Source organism: Halichoeres trimaculatus, unplaced genomic scaffold, assembly GCF_033239565.1.
Source record: "Halichoeres trimaculatus isolate MK-OKI-2021-1 unplaced genomic scaffold, fHalTri1.1 fHalTri1_scaffold_18, whole genome shotgun sequence".
In the NCBI taxonomy this organism is placed as follows: domain Eukaryota; kingdom Metazoa; phylum Chordata; class Actinopteri; order Labriformes; family Labridae; genus Halichoeres; species Halichoeres trimaculatus.
In genome coordinates this window covers 7,249,424-7,263,459 of record NW_027437196.1, presented here as the reverse complement: position 1 = coordinate 7,263,459, position 14,036 = coordinate 7,249,424, and the positions used below count along the sequence as shown (strand labels likewise).

At 42.0% G+C, this 14,036-nt stretch overlaps 2 protein-coding genes across 5 annotated transcripts in view; one reads left to right on the top strand and one right to left on the bottom strand.

The window, feature by feature from the left end:
* The first annotated feature begins 529 nt into the window (after positions 1 to 529).
* Positions 530 to 5,755, top strand: LOC141807643 (apoptosis regulator Bcl-2-like). Its single transcript, XM_074693776.1, has 3 exons — positions 530 to 1,205; positions 2,879 to 3,186; positions 5,292 to 5,755. The coding sequence occupies exons 1-3, from the start codon at positions 1,040 to 1,042 to the stop codon at positions 5,418 to 5,420; spliced, it is 603 nt and encodes a 200-aa protein (XP_074549877.1). The 5' UTR covers positions 530 to 1,039; the 3' UTR covers positions 5,421 to 5,755.
* Positions 5,756 to 5,923: 168 nt separating this feature from the next.
* The window catches only part of LOC141807280 (5'-AMP-activated protein kinase subunit gamma-1-like), a 34,135-nt gene continuing 26,022 nt past the window's right edge, over positions 5,924 to 14,036 (bottom strand). For 2 of the 4 annotated variants that reach the window (XM_074693169.1, XM_074693170.1), the window contains exons 10-17: positions 12,975 to 13,020; positions 12,758 to 12,812; positions 12,499 to 12,625; positions 11,609 to 11,774; positions 11,478 to 11,515; positions 11,249 to 11,395; positions 10,770 to 10,863; positions 5,925 to 9,388 (exon numbers count right to left, since the gene is read on the bottom strand). In XM_074693169.1, the coding sequence (XP_074549270.1) occupies positions 8,715 to 9,388; positions 10,770 to 10,863; positions 11,249 to 11,395; positions 11,478 to 11,515; positions 11,609 to 11,774; positions 12,499 to 12,625; positions 12,758 to 12,812; positions 12,975 to 13,020 (1,347 nt within the window). In that variant the 3' untranslated portion in view covers positions 5,925 to 8,714. Of the gene's footprint in view, positions 9,389 to 10,769; positions 10,864 to 11,248; positions 11,396 to 11,477; positions 11,516 to 11,608; positions 11,775 to 12,498; positions 12,626 to 12,757; positions 12,813 to 12,974; positions 13,021 to 14,036 lie in introns of all 4 variants that reach the window. The other 2 variants (XM_074693168.1, XM_074693171.1) reach the window with 2 other exon arrangements.

The following is a 14,036-nucleotide window of genomic DNA, read 5'->3' as shown; positions in this document are numbered from 1 at the left end:
TTGCCATGACTATCAGTTGTTATCAATATTACAGCGCTACTACATCTATAACCAAATTTCTAATGTTATTTCTGCCCAAAATACAATACTTTCCCTATTTTATTCAAAAGAAGACTTGATAAAACTTATTACAAAAACTTTCCTTCACAGTTTAATAGTAAACAAAAGGTGTCCTGCGGTCTTGACTTATGATCATAGCCGTTACCTCCACACGCACGCGCACAAGGCTGTAAAACATGAGTGAGAGTCACCAACCGGAAGTGATCCGAACCAGTCTGATCCTGAAAGTTCGTAATTTTATCCCCATCACCAACTCCACCATCATCATTATCCTGTTAGGCTGACGTGTGATGGTGAAAGGGTCGTTGGAGGGGAATCCCGACGGTCACAACAAGGGGGCGTGGCCACCAGCTTTGTGTATGTTCGTGTATGTGTGTATATGTGAGTGTGTGTGTGTGTCTTGGTTACACGTGCAGTCTCACTGGAGTTGATTCCCGCTTTTCTCCCTGACAGTTGAGTTAGTTTTGATCGATCAGTGATCAGGACAGTGCGCCGCGGCTGACGTCTCTCTGATGTGTGTGTGTGTGCGCGTGTGAGTGTGCGTGTGTGTTCAGCTGAAGCTTCCTCCTGCTCGGCTTCTGCCTCACACTCACACTGAGCGGGCTGTGGATGCACCGATCAGCGGCTCAGTGATCGATTAATCAGAGGGATGAAGACGCAGCAGGTCTGAGGAGGAATAAGGAGAGAAACTGTTTCATGAGGATTTTAGTGTTTAAACCTCAGCTTGGATTATTTTTAAATTTATTTCTAAGGATTTTTTCAAAACATGGACATCAAGTAGTTTGAGGATTATCAGCCCATCTTTGATTTTTAAAGTCTTGGATTACTCTCTGGGTTATTTTATATTACAGAAAACTTTCTTGACGTCAGAAAGTGCTGTGCTCCCATTGGAGCACCTCTCAGGATCAGTGATGGATTTTTACAGATCCCCCAGCTGCCTGTAGGTGAGGCAGTGACCGTCTACGGCCTTCAGGGGGCAATGGCGACCACCTATAACAGCCTGGACCTGGTCGAGGATTTCCTACGTCTTCGGCTGCAGCAGGACGGGCTGGACTGGAGGGATGTGCTGCCACTACGCCGACCCCACACCACTGCTACGTCGTATTTGACCTCATGGAGAGCTGCACTAGTGGACTTTCAGCCAGGTGAGGATGTTAAATGTGTTGCTGCAACGGCTGATGTAGTCTGTCCTTGTCTATTGAATCCCACTATTAACACGACATATTACCGAATGTGCGAGAAAAGTCTGACGATTGCGCACGATTGTGTACGATTGTGTACGATAACGTAAAATCGCAACTCCCGAGGATTACAACTTTTATTTATCACCTGTACCCAATTCAATACTACACCATGGTTAAAATAATTTCCCCAAAAGTTTATATCCAAGGCAACAGGGCCCCGCCTGCTAACTAGCTAGCTAGCTAGAATATAGTGCCTCCTTAATTTTAACGGAGGGGACATGAGTCAAACTCTAAAATTCAAATCTAGTTTAAAAAACAGTTATTTTTTGTATAAAAAAATATATATAGAAGATGACGTCACGTTAGGGCCTGTTTCCACTAATTGCGTTTCTTTGTAAGCAGCGACGGTAATAAAATCGCTCTCAATGCAATGTAGCATTCAGTGATCCACGTCTCGAGCTCAAAAATAACATCGGTGTGTGCTGTCATTTGTCGCTGCACTTATTTCAAAGTTGTAAAACTTTTGGAACATTGCTCCTTCACTGGCCAATCAAACCACAAGGGGATAAATAAAGTTTTTTCAATTAAACTCAATTCAGTTAAATCAAGAAGGGGCGGGGCATCTGATGGCAACATTGTCAATAACAGTGGTGCAAGGAAACTGGCCGCTAATGCTAATGCTGTTTACTTAAAGGGGACATATCATGCTGATCCCTGATTTAATACTTGCATATAATATAATAAATTTGAAAACAAGACCTTACGCCCCCTGAATTTTCAAAAAATGAGATATTGTATTTTTTCTGATATCCTAGAACGAGATTTGATGCCTCTGAAAATAGGTCATTGGCATTTGGCCGCGGGATTTCGACCTTCGTGATGACACGAGTTACCTTTCTTTTTATTGGAGTAATCTGATAAAGCAGCTCCTCCTCTGTGATGTCAGTTAGTCACAACTGCCACCGAGGGATACACCCACCAAGAGCAGAGTATAAAGGTATAAACTATACATGTTACAGTACCGGTTTGACTCACCACACTGAAGCGTCATGAGATGATCTGTGTCGAGGTGGATTTTCTTCCTCCTGAGCTGCAGAACCGTCCGGGTCTGACTCGAGGTCCAATACAAAAAGACGTATCCTACACTCTGCCATTTTATTAGTGCTATCAATGCCTTTCGGTGTAGTTTTGGCAAACAGCTAACTTGCTCGGTCTGCTCCATTCAATATGGTGATTTTGTAAATACTGCCATGCTACAAAAACCGCCCCCTGGCTCTACCCCCTCCGCCCCTCTGATAGAACTGACCAATCAGAGCACAAAGGGCTGTGACGTTGCGAGGTTACTGGAGGTCATTCTCCAAACGGAGCGTTTCAACAAGATCTTCAGAATGGCCTAAACTGAGGATATTGAGAACGCTATTGTGGGGCAATGAAGGAACTAAATGACTTGTACTGAGGGCAGAAATGCTTTACAGGCATCCTAGTCTGGCATAGTGAAAAGGAGAAACATGATATGTCCCCTTTAAATGTTTCACTGATGTACAGTAAAGGGGTGGAGTCTAATGACATCACTTTTCACCAGCTTTGATGTCACACCTGTCTTCTTGTATCACGCATTGGTTTTGTCCACTCAGGTCAGCCCCAGCTGCAAGTCGTCCTACAAAGCGCCTGTCGCAACCTGGCACGCCGTTACGCTGGCAACCTGGCAGCCCATTTTCCGGTGCTGATGCGGAGTGATATCAGCGACCTGGTGGTGGTCAGAGAGGAACTGTTTAGGGATGGAGTGAACTGGGGGCGCATCCTAACCATGATGGAGGTGGGTGGTGCTCTGTGCGCTGAGATGGCGGAAACAGGCGGGGCGCTGCGGGTGAATGGTGTCGCCGGCTGGATGGCGGAGGGTCTGGACTCGCTTCAAGGATGGATAGAAGACAATGGAGGATGGGTAATGAGGATTTCTCTTCAGTGGCTCATGTAGAAAAAATCTAGTGGGTCAACATATCCTACACATTTCATAGTATGCTAGCTACCATTAGCCAACAGCTAACATTTCTGGTTCCTTTCTAAGTGGAATTGTCTCCAATTTCAAAATTTAAATTATATTATCAGCTTGAATGTTAGCTAAGAATTTATGTAGCGCCTGAGTCAGATGAGCTAGCTTATTGTTAGCATTCAAACTGTAGCTGTGTCTTAGTTCAGTGTAGCATCCTTCGAAGGATGCAGCCTGTGTAACCTGAATAGATGCTCAATCTGAGCTGAAATGTGGCAGTCTGGGTTATAAACAAAAGAATAGGTAGAAGATAGTCTGTTGTTAGCTGGTTTTTAATTTATGTGAATTAATAAATATATGGGTTTTTTTGAAAGGTCCCCAGTATTTAGTGATCTGAAAAACATTTCAGGATGTTTGATTTGGGGCTCTTTTGCTGGGTCTTATGACAGGTTTTAGAGCCTCTCACTGTGTGTGTGTATGTGTGTGTGTGTGTGTGTGTGTGTGTGTGTTTCAGTGTGGCGATCAGATGTGACTGAACACTCAGAAAAAAAAGCTATTTTGGTTTTGATGCAAATGACATGCAAAGTGCAGAAAACCCCCAAAACTCTGCAGAGAGAGTGTGTGTGTGTGTGTGTGTGTGTGTGTGTGTGTGTGTGTGTGTGTGTGTGTGTGTGTGTGTGTGTGTGTGTGTCTGTGTGTGTGTGTGTGTGTGTGTGTGTGTGTGTGTGTGTGTGTGTGTGTGTGTGTAATACAGGGACAGTTAGATAAAGAGTAGAGCAAGAAATGTGTCTGTGTTTCATTTTGAAACTGCCAAAGAGTTTATCAGCAGATTGATTAAACATCTGTCAGTTGCGAAGGTCCCTGCAGGAAAATTGCAGCCCCAAGTTTGATCTTACAGGTGATATATTATCGGTGGCCTACATTAACCTGAACTCCTGATTTAACAGCCATACCTTGACTTTGTGTGTGTGTGTGTGTGTGTGTGTGTGTGTGTGTGTGTGTGTGTACATGAGAAAGAGAGAGGACCCTTGAACACAGCAGACAAAGACTTTCACTTTCTATTTATGTTCTCTCCTTTCTCTGTGGTTTCCTTTAGTTCAATCTATGCCCGATAATACCTATGTGTGTGTGTGTGTGTGTGTGTGTGTGTGTGTGTGTGTGTGTGTGTGTGTGTGTGTGTGTGTGCGTGTGTGTATGTGTGTGTGTGTGGTATTACCTAGAAACATCTTTCCAGGTAAGTAGCAGATGAATTTCCGCCTCAGACTTCAGATCAGCTGACTGAAGGTTTCTGCAGAAACTCCTTTCAGAAAATAACAACAAAATCTTTATTTATACGACACACACACACACACACACACACAAACGCTTCAAATTCTGTTAATGATTTTTTTTAGAGTTTTGTTCTGTTTTCACTCCTGAGCAACACACTTTCACCATATCTGAAGACGCGCGTGTGTGTGCGCGCGTGTGTGTGCGCGCGTGTGCGCGCGTGTGCGCGCGTGTGTGTAGTCAACTCTAAGAACACAGGCAGTGGTAAGCCAAACTTTCTCAGAATTCGGCAACAAAGTTTTCCACCTAGATGCTCAGATAAAGACAAGACACTGTCACTGCACATATACACACATTCGCTCATGTGTGCGCACACACACACACACACACACACACAAACACTGTCCCTCAGTGTGACTCATGTTTTCAGAGAACTGTGACTCAGGCTCATGTCGAACCATCATGAAGAGGAAAGAGCGATACGCCAGTAATCGCCCTCTGTTCGGTGGCTGAAAAGGACAAAACAGGCTGCCAATTCATGAAAAAACAACAGAGGATAAGCTGATGAGTGTGTGTGTGACTGTGTGTGTCTACCCCATTGTTAATGATGTAGAGGGTGTAATTGCAGTTCATTATTCCCATAGATGTTTGTGCTGCCATCTTGAGGCTATTGCACAGAACTACAAAATACAGCCCATAGCCGGGTCTTGTAAAGAACTAAAGAGTCGTTAACGGTCTCATGTTTACTCCTCATCCATAATGGCCTCACCTCTGTCTCTTTTGCTTCACAGGAGGCCTTTATGGAGTTATACGGTGAGTCCAGCCCTGCAGTGAATATCTGGTCTCTGAGTACTCTCTTTGGACTGGCTTTACTGGGAGCAACTGTAATCACACTGGTGACCATGTTCACTCAAAGATGAACTGTAACTGGGACTGGGACCAGATTGCATTCTTATACCCTCAGAAACAAAACAACTTTTTATTCTTTGAAGAAATTTTAGTTTTTTTTTTTTTTTTTGAAAAGGGAGGACTGAGGAACTCCACAAAAAATTGAGGAGAAGGGGAAATGTTTGCACCCTTCCCAGTTCTCACTGTGTTGATTTTATGTAAATAAGTATTCATTTAGACATTTTACTTTTAAATATTTCTAACAGACTTTTAACAAAAATGTAGCACAATATATGTGCAGATGCTTAAGTGTTCAATGCAGCTTGTTGTTTCACCTTTCATTTGGAAGCACTTTAATATTTTTGTATCAGATAAATAAAAAGTAAAATAACAATACTTACAGCGCAGTTTGTATGATTATGTTATATAAATGATCCTGAAGATACAACTCAATCACCTGCAGTTCAATATCACAGCTGAAGGAAAACAAGCTCAAACATGACGTGTTAGAAGAAAGAGACTTTTATTTCTTTGTTTTAACAACAGAACAAATACAGTACATTTATAAAAACAGGCAGAGTGACACTGACGCATCACCTGATACAAACAGGTGATTTAAAGGTCGCACAGTTCAGTTTGGAAACATCGATTGTCAGCTGAATTTTACCGAGCCAAAATCAGACTGACCTCTGAGAGGTCCGAGCTCCTTTAGGTGCTCGAAGTTGAATCCTGAAAGTTTAATTCTGCAAATTACAGACCTCAGAATTTTATCTGTAATGACTATTTTCATGAAACACTTTTCTGATCAAGTTTCTCTGTTTGAATGAATAGCCAATAGTAAGATAACTCTTTATTCTTGTAGAGGGATACCTGTTGGAAATCTTGACTTGGCTTAAGAGTTGTTAGCCTGCCTTTGAAGCTAACAGTGTTAGCAGGAGGTGCTAGCTTTGATGTTGGCTTGAAAGTTTTTTTCACCTCAGTGTTAATCCTTCTAAAAGGCTAATTCTATGTTAGCCTTTGTGCCAAAACAACTTTCATGTGGAAAAATGGAGAAGCTAACAACAATGTTAACCTCGTAGAGAAGCTATGAGTTATATAAGCAAGTTAGCTGGATAGGCTGGCTTATGAGGGAAAGCCAGAGAAACAATGCTATGCTATGATATAGAGGCTAAGCTAACAGTAATTTGAGTAGACAGGAAAACTGTCATTGGTCCTTTAAAAATGGCAGATTTTGGCCTGTTAAACAAGCTAAAGTTCAAACTTAGCTAGAGGCTGCTTTTGCTACTAAGCTAGCAATGAAGCTGACATTCGTCCTCTAGAGCTGAAGATGTTAAAACGGGTGCTGATCTGCCTGCTAATACTGACTCTAGTGTTTATGAGAAGCTATCATGTATGTTTTCCAAGAAGACAACTCACTGTTGGTTGGTAAGAGAAGCATAGGCTGTAGTTAGCCTACTGTTGATATAACATTGTATTTAGCCTGTTGGAAGAGCTAGCATTGTTTTTAGTCTATTTGGAAATAAGACATTTGTTAGAGAAGCATAGACTGTGTGTTCAAGTTGCGCCGTACAAATTGTCCTTGGTCGGTTTTATAAGTTGTATTGATTTGAATTGGCTTACAGACCTCATCCTGCTCCACCCTCACAGGTACATCCTGCAGGTGATAAGGTTCAAGCTCTTTAACGTAACATTTAATTTGACCTATCATCAAAAACCCGACCACCAATGCTCCAAACTGTGAGCGCCCCTTACAGTCAGACTGTGAAATAGAAAATCTCATGTGAATCATTTTTAAACACACCTAAAAACTATAAATACATTAATTTAACAATAAAATCTATCTTTGTACAGTCATTTAAAATAAGAAAGCAGACTTTATATCTCTATAAAACGATACAATCTTTACATATGCAGTGGGTCACATTGTTATATATCAGAATCATTATAATCTCAGGTACAGCACATAAATAGTGTTTCAGATTTATTTTGAATATAAACTATAGTCAGTATATATTAACTAAAATCTCTATCGACCAATCAGAGACTGAGATCAAAGGCACCATGACCCGCCTCTTGCTGATATTAAAGAAGGCTCTATTGTCAGTGCAGAGTCAAAGGAAAAATAAAGGATAGTTTCATAATAAATAAAGTTTCTGAAAAAGTTCACTCTTGAAATCTGTCTCTGAGAAGTGATCAATTTTTATGCTTTTGCTTCGGCTTCATGTCTTTGTGTTCAGTAGATAAACTCTTCTTCTGGACCATTAGAGCCACATTCAAAGAGAAAAGTTTGATATTTCTGAAAATGTAGTCACAAAATGATGAGATAAAGTCTCATTTAGGCGATGGTTAGTCTGTGATTAACTGAATACTTAACCTTTAACCATCTCAGCATCACATCAGGGCTCTGACGATGCTGGAAGAACCTGAGTTTATTCTGAAAAACAGCAACAGCCTCAAAATAAACCTTTCGGTGTTTTTTTAACATTACTCTAATGCCAAAAAGTTACTTTTTTTTGTAATACTGCAAACTTACTCCCAAAACATCAGCTTCATCATTGTCTTTTTCACTTTTTCACTTTTATTTTGAAATCTCAGCTGTTATTGTTCAACTTGGCGCTTTGAAGTTGTTTAATTAAGGTTGAAGCCCAGGTTAATTTGGTGTCACCTAGTGGTCACTGCTGGAAGTTTTAATAACAGGGTTCTCAGGGCTGCTTCAAAATAAAAGCCAGCCTGTTTCTCCACTAGTCTTTTATTGTGGAGGAGGAGGAAAGAGGAATGGTGGATTAGCATTAGCAGCATTAGGACAGAGAACAATCAGCTAATTTAAATGAAGCTAGCTGCACTGTTAGCTGTCACTCTGAGATGATTTATGCGTTTTTATCTGATAAAGGTGCATTGTGGGAAATGTAGTATTCAGTGCATTTGGACTTAGAGAATATTCTTCTCTCTAGTTTTAATTTCCCCCTATGGCAACTTACGCTGTCTGAAGATTTGCTGATTAATACCAAAAAAATAGAAAATCTAAGGTGACGGATTCACCTGATTTTATTATATAGTCATTATTTTTTAAATCTTCAATAAACTTTAGTTGATGAATCATAGACCTAACCCAAGTGTTTTGAAATAATTAAAGGTACCTGATTGGCTCCAGTCAATGTCAATCACCAACTTGCCCTTCCCACCTTCAGTGCAGCTGCCCAATCACAGCTCAACCACTGTCCAGTAATCTCTTTGACTCCGCCCCCTGTCAGTCTCTTCTTCTGTGGTGAGCAGCGAGACTTGAGCATCCCAAGATGCGGTAAAGTTCTGTAGGATGCAGGATGATGTCACGCCGCTTCACCTTCCTCACTTTCTTCCTTGGCTTCCCCACCTCCTTCCTCCTCCTCCTCCCCACCTCCTTCTGCTGCTGACTCCTCCACTCCTCCCTCTTTTTCCTCTGTCTTCTCCTCCTCTTCCTGTCCAACAGTCTCCTCTTCATCCTTCACCGTCTCCTCCCCCTCCTCATCTTTCTCTTCTTCCTTTTCTTCTTCTTTTGCAGCCTCTTCTTCTTTCTCCACTGTTCCTCCGTCCTCCTTTACTTCCTCCTCTTTCTCCTCTTCAACTCCCACTGCATCCTCTTCCTCCCTTACTGTACTTCCCTCCCCTTCTTCCTCCTCTTCCCTCTCTTCTCCCTCTGTCTCACCTGTCTCCCCTTCCGTTTGTCTCTCTGCTGTCTCACTCTCTTCCTGTATCTCTGTCTCCCCCTGCTGGCAGCTCTCAGCACTCTCAGCGTCCACACAGCCAATCACTGCATCTGTCTCTGTTTTTTCACCCTCTTGGTCCTCGTCATTCTGTTGTTCCTCGTGCTGTTCTTGTTCTGTCTCCTGCTCCTGGTCCTGGTCTTGTTCTTTGTCCTGATTCTGGTCTTGCTCCTGGATCTGGTCAGGTTTGAAAGCAGTCTCTGGTTCTGTTAGATCTAAAGGTGTTGGCTGAGAGGGAAGAGACTCTTTCCTGCCTAGACCTGCAGACAGATGGATGGTTTATAGATGAATGCGTTTTGCAAATTGAAATCATTATAAATATATAACAACATGATGTCATGGATAAGCGGCAACTTCCTTTCTAAAAATACAAAGCCTATGGGGAAGTGCTAAAAACAGCAGTTCTTTGAGATTCCCCTGAAGAAACACCAGAAACCACAAACGCACCAAGCCAAAAAAGTCGATTTCTATTCCAAAAATAAACGTTTACTTCCCTTGGCGCAGTGATTTTTCACAACATGTAGTCAAACTAATGAGTTCTGCCCATATAGAGGGACCCAGTTCATAATAAAAGAACCAGAAAACTACGTCCAGAGTTAATTGTTTACCCGCAGACTTCGCTGGTGTTTCAGTGTAAAGTGTGACCCTGTTAACTAGTGACTCTCAACCGTTAAACACATAGGCTGTAAAAAAAATGGACGTCTGCTTGCTCAGCTCCAAGTGAGGTCTCCACAAAAACTGCTCCCCCTGGTGGCTGGCTGCAGTATAGGTTAAAAAATCTGGCTTTCCAGCCATTCCAGATGGGCTGTGGTCAAACTTTAAAAAATTATTACACCTCGTAGAAATGTTTGTCACGTCAGATTGTTGTGGTGATTTGAAGATATTATTTGGCTGCCTTGTATTCAAGTCCTCTTTTTTTTCTGAAAAGTTTTGTTTTCATTAGTTATACAAGGTTAAAAATGAGGCTTTACGTAACGTTTAACGATGATTGACAGCTGCTGTTCTCGTGTATTTTTTTTCGGGGATTGTAAAATATGTCGGGAGGTAGAGTCAGGAAGTGATTAGAGTCTCAAAAGAAAAAAAACAATTATTATTTTTGTCACCCAGCTCCACTCAGATTCTCCCAGAATCCCTCATCGTCTCTACTGCGCAGACTCTGGCTCCAAACTGCTACAATGGCTGCGCCTGTGACGGGGGAATTTTGGCTTCAAAACCGTACAATGATAAATGGCGGAGCCTCATCACTGATGCTGTCGGCTGAGAGTCACCAGTTAGCATGGTTGCTATTAACTTCAAAACACAGGTTTTGCTCTGTGGCCTTCCAAACTTGATAGACGTTGCCTCTGTTGTATAGTATTGTTTCTAAAAACTGATCACAGAACAACCGTACATTTTTATGCTAATACAGGTTAAATTTAGTGTTTAAAAAATGCTAACTCATCTGAATGAATGAAGCTAAATGCTGCTTCTGCGGTCAAGAAGCGTGTGCAGCTTTATGATGATGTAGACTGATAATCCCTTTATAAGGGCATGGCTGACTTAAGACCCACCTCTTTACCACATACTAACTCAAACAAACCTGAGTTAAATTCAGTATAGACAGGAAAATGGAGCACGATGGGTTATGATATTGGACAGTACCTGCAGGGGTGAGAATGAGTGCCTGCAGGATGTCTGACAGAGAGACGATGCCAACGATACGAGACTCCTCGTCAACCACAACCAGCCTGTGAACCTGCAAACACACACAGTAATTACATATTTCTGTCCTTACTGATAGGACAGCTGAAAAGGGGAGGAGAAGGCTGAGACGGAGGGGTGAAGCTTTAATTGCTCAGCCAACCCAACATCTCCCCTGTCATATTTTATCAAACATTTATCAGAACGGTCAAAGATAATCTCCTGTATAAGGCTGGATGAACATGAACTTGGTGACCTCTGGCTCAACTTTCCTCCTTTTCCCTCAGCTGTGTCATGAAAAATTCACATCTGCACTCAGAGAAGAGTAAGTGCATGGTCTGGTCAGGAAGAAAATCCCAGACGTGGTTAATTCAAGTCTCTGTTCCGTGTACCATACCGCAGACTGAAGACGTATTGATTTCGAAGGCCTTGGACTTTACCTCTGCCTTCACGATGCGGTCCACGATGGTCCCCAGAGTCTCCAGTTTATTGCACTTCATGACCCCCTCAAAGTACTGCGATCTGTGCCTGAGCGCCTGAGTCACCGTCAAATCCAGGTTGTTGTACGTCTTCTCAGCTGCCAGGTTCTGCACACACAGAGAACGCACTGATCTCCTCTGCTGCTCCAGACAGGGAACGCATCACGCTTATGTATGAAGATTTACTCACAATGACGTCAAACTTGGAGTAGATATCCACCACTTTACCTGCAGACACACAACGCAACAATGAGTTCATGCAGCTTCATCCACTGACATATGCCAGTTATTTATTTCTTTATTTGATGTGTTGATGGTTACCGTTGTGGTCGACGACGGGCAAGGCAGAGACGCGGCGGTGAGTGAAGACGGAGAGCGCAGTGATGAGCGGTGTGTCAGGGTGGATGTAAGCGATGTTGGAGTATGTCCCCACGCCGAGCTCCTCCAGAGTCTGCTTCATGAAGGCTGGCATGGGCATCTCACACACCTGAAACACAGGATATAAAAAATTAAAGCTACAACTGCAGTTCCCCGAGTGTCCACTAGAGGCTCTCCCCAGCTGTGAGTCAGTCTCTATAGAGCCAAATGTTTGAATGTTACAGCAAAAATAAGTTTGTTTACAACCTGGCACTACAAGAGTGAAGGTAAGCTAGTTGTCCCATTATGCTAAATTGTAGCTACTGTCTCTTTAAGAAACTTCAAAGCATTCAGACACTGCACCAACATTCTGGAATGCTCCTCCATAGATCAAAATACAGAAATGAATGCATCTGATTGGTTAGTCTTACTTTATATTAATCCATTAAAATCCTTCACCAATCTGTGATGTCACAGATTGAACAAATCTTGTGAACCTCTCGAAAATATCTCAATAGTTATCTGTTGACTACCATTTAAACATCTGTTTTCAACCTGGTACTACAACAGTGAAGGTTAGCTAGTTGTCTCCTTATGCTACATTTCGGGTACTGTCTCTTTAAGACACTTCAAAGCACTCAGACACTCAGCACCAACATTCCGGAATGTTCCTACAAAGATTGAAGAACAGAAATGAACACATCTGATTGGTTAGTCTTACTTTGTATTGCTCTGATAAAATCCCTCATCAATCTGTGATGTCACAGATTGAACACATCTCGTGAACCTCTTGAAAATTTTCTCATTAATTATCTGTTTAATACCATTTGAACTTGTGAGATGTGTGGACGTACAAAGAGCTGCAGGAACTTGAGGATCCTCTTATGCGTCAGGATGTAGAGAGCGTTCCCGCTGACCGGATCGATCACAGGAAGACGGTGGATCTTATTCTTGATCAGCGAGTACACAGCTTCAAATATACTGAAGAGGAGGAGAGACGGGAAATTCAAGACTTCCACTTCTTTGTTTTCTCTCCTCAGCGTATTCTCAGCACCTTATAAATAATTCAGTGAAGAGTCTAAATACATCTGTCTCTCTCACACACACACCTACCTGGCATCAGGTGAGATGTGGACCAGAGGTTTGAAAGTCTCCTGAAGATACAGCTCTGCCAACGAGAACAAAAGTTGACTCAACTCGTTATTTAAAACTACAAAAAAATGTAACTTTAGAGCCAGCAGTAGACCAACAACTCCTGTGTCCTGTGAGGTGTTGTCTGGAATTTTCAGTGATACTTCAAGGTTTAAAAGTATACACTTTTTCTTATTACCTCTCCACGTCTCGATTTTGTGTTCCTCCAGCTCGTAGATCTGGACCTGAAAAAGACAAAGACACAGTTAGGGGTCTCAGTGAAGCGTGATGCTAATGCTAACAGAAAGAAGTGACGGTAACGGGACGTAGCAAATGTAGAGTAACCATAAAGAGGTGTTTAACAAATCAGAACCCATATTCACAAAGCACCCTAAGGCTAAAAGTAGCTCTTACTGACGTCATTCTTAGAAAAATCTTAGAATTCCTCTGATTCTGAGATTTTTGCGAGAATTTTCCCTTTGCAAGATAAAAGTTATTCACAAAGCGTTTTAAGCCTTAAGAGAGCTCCTAAGGTGAAAAACTGTCAGGAGGAGGGAGGAGGACTTTTAAGAAGCCTAAGAGTGAACGCCGATATTGGTGTTAGACTTTCCCAACACGCTAAACACAGTTTCTGCCACCTGAGACAGTCCGGTTAATGAGCAGATTAAATTCTATAACACTCATACAGACATTAATATCAGAGAAACTGATGTTATACCCCAAGTGGTAGCCCACAAAACTGTTTAAGATCCCTAACATCGCTAGACCCAAGTTCCCTCTTAACACTCCTTTATTCTCCTCCATAAGCTGAGCCAACAGCAGACTCCTCTGTCTAGTTCTTTTATTATCTATGTTGCTTGTTGTTTTGGTTGTTTGCCAAACTAAAACACTTTTTAAAAGGACGGCAGCATTGACAGGAAGTGCTGACAGCTGAGTCTACGTCCACTATTAAAACCAAACACATTGAGTAGTAACATGAGCAGCATGGACAGTAAACGGGTCAATAAGCAAATCAATATAATATAATGGGTGTGTGAATAAGGTACGTTTAAACATTTTGAAGCTGTGTCACTATTAATTTAGCTGAGTTTTATCAGCTTGATATAAATTAATGTCACGATTGCACATTTCTTAACACAGTCTGAGTTATGTGATCCGTTGGTTTTCCTGCCCATTCGTGATTAGGAGCACGGAGCATTTTTCCCCCATCTTTTCCCCTTTTGTATCAACCTGTCGCAGCTTTTAGGAGACTGCGTCAACC

What these genes read in the sequence shown, in the direction of transcription:
- LOC141807643 (XM_074693776.1), top strand. Translation starts at nt 1,040, where the DNA reads ATGGCGACCACCTATAACAGCCTGGACCTGGTCGAGGATTTCCTACGT. An exon ending in ACTAGTGGACTTTCAGCCAG is followed by an intron (nt 1,206 to 2,878) that starts GTGAGGATGTTA and finishes TTGTCCACTCAG; the next exon opens with GTCAGCCCCAGCTGCAAGTC. An exon ending in TAGAAGACAATGGAGGATGG is followed by an intron (nt 3,187 to 5,291) that starts GTAATGAGGATT and finishes TTTGCTTCACAG; the next exon opens with GAGGCCTTTATGGAGTTATA.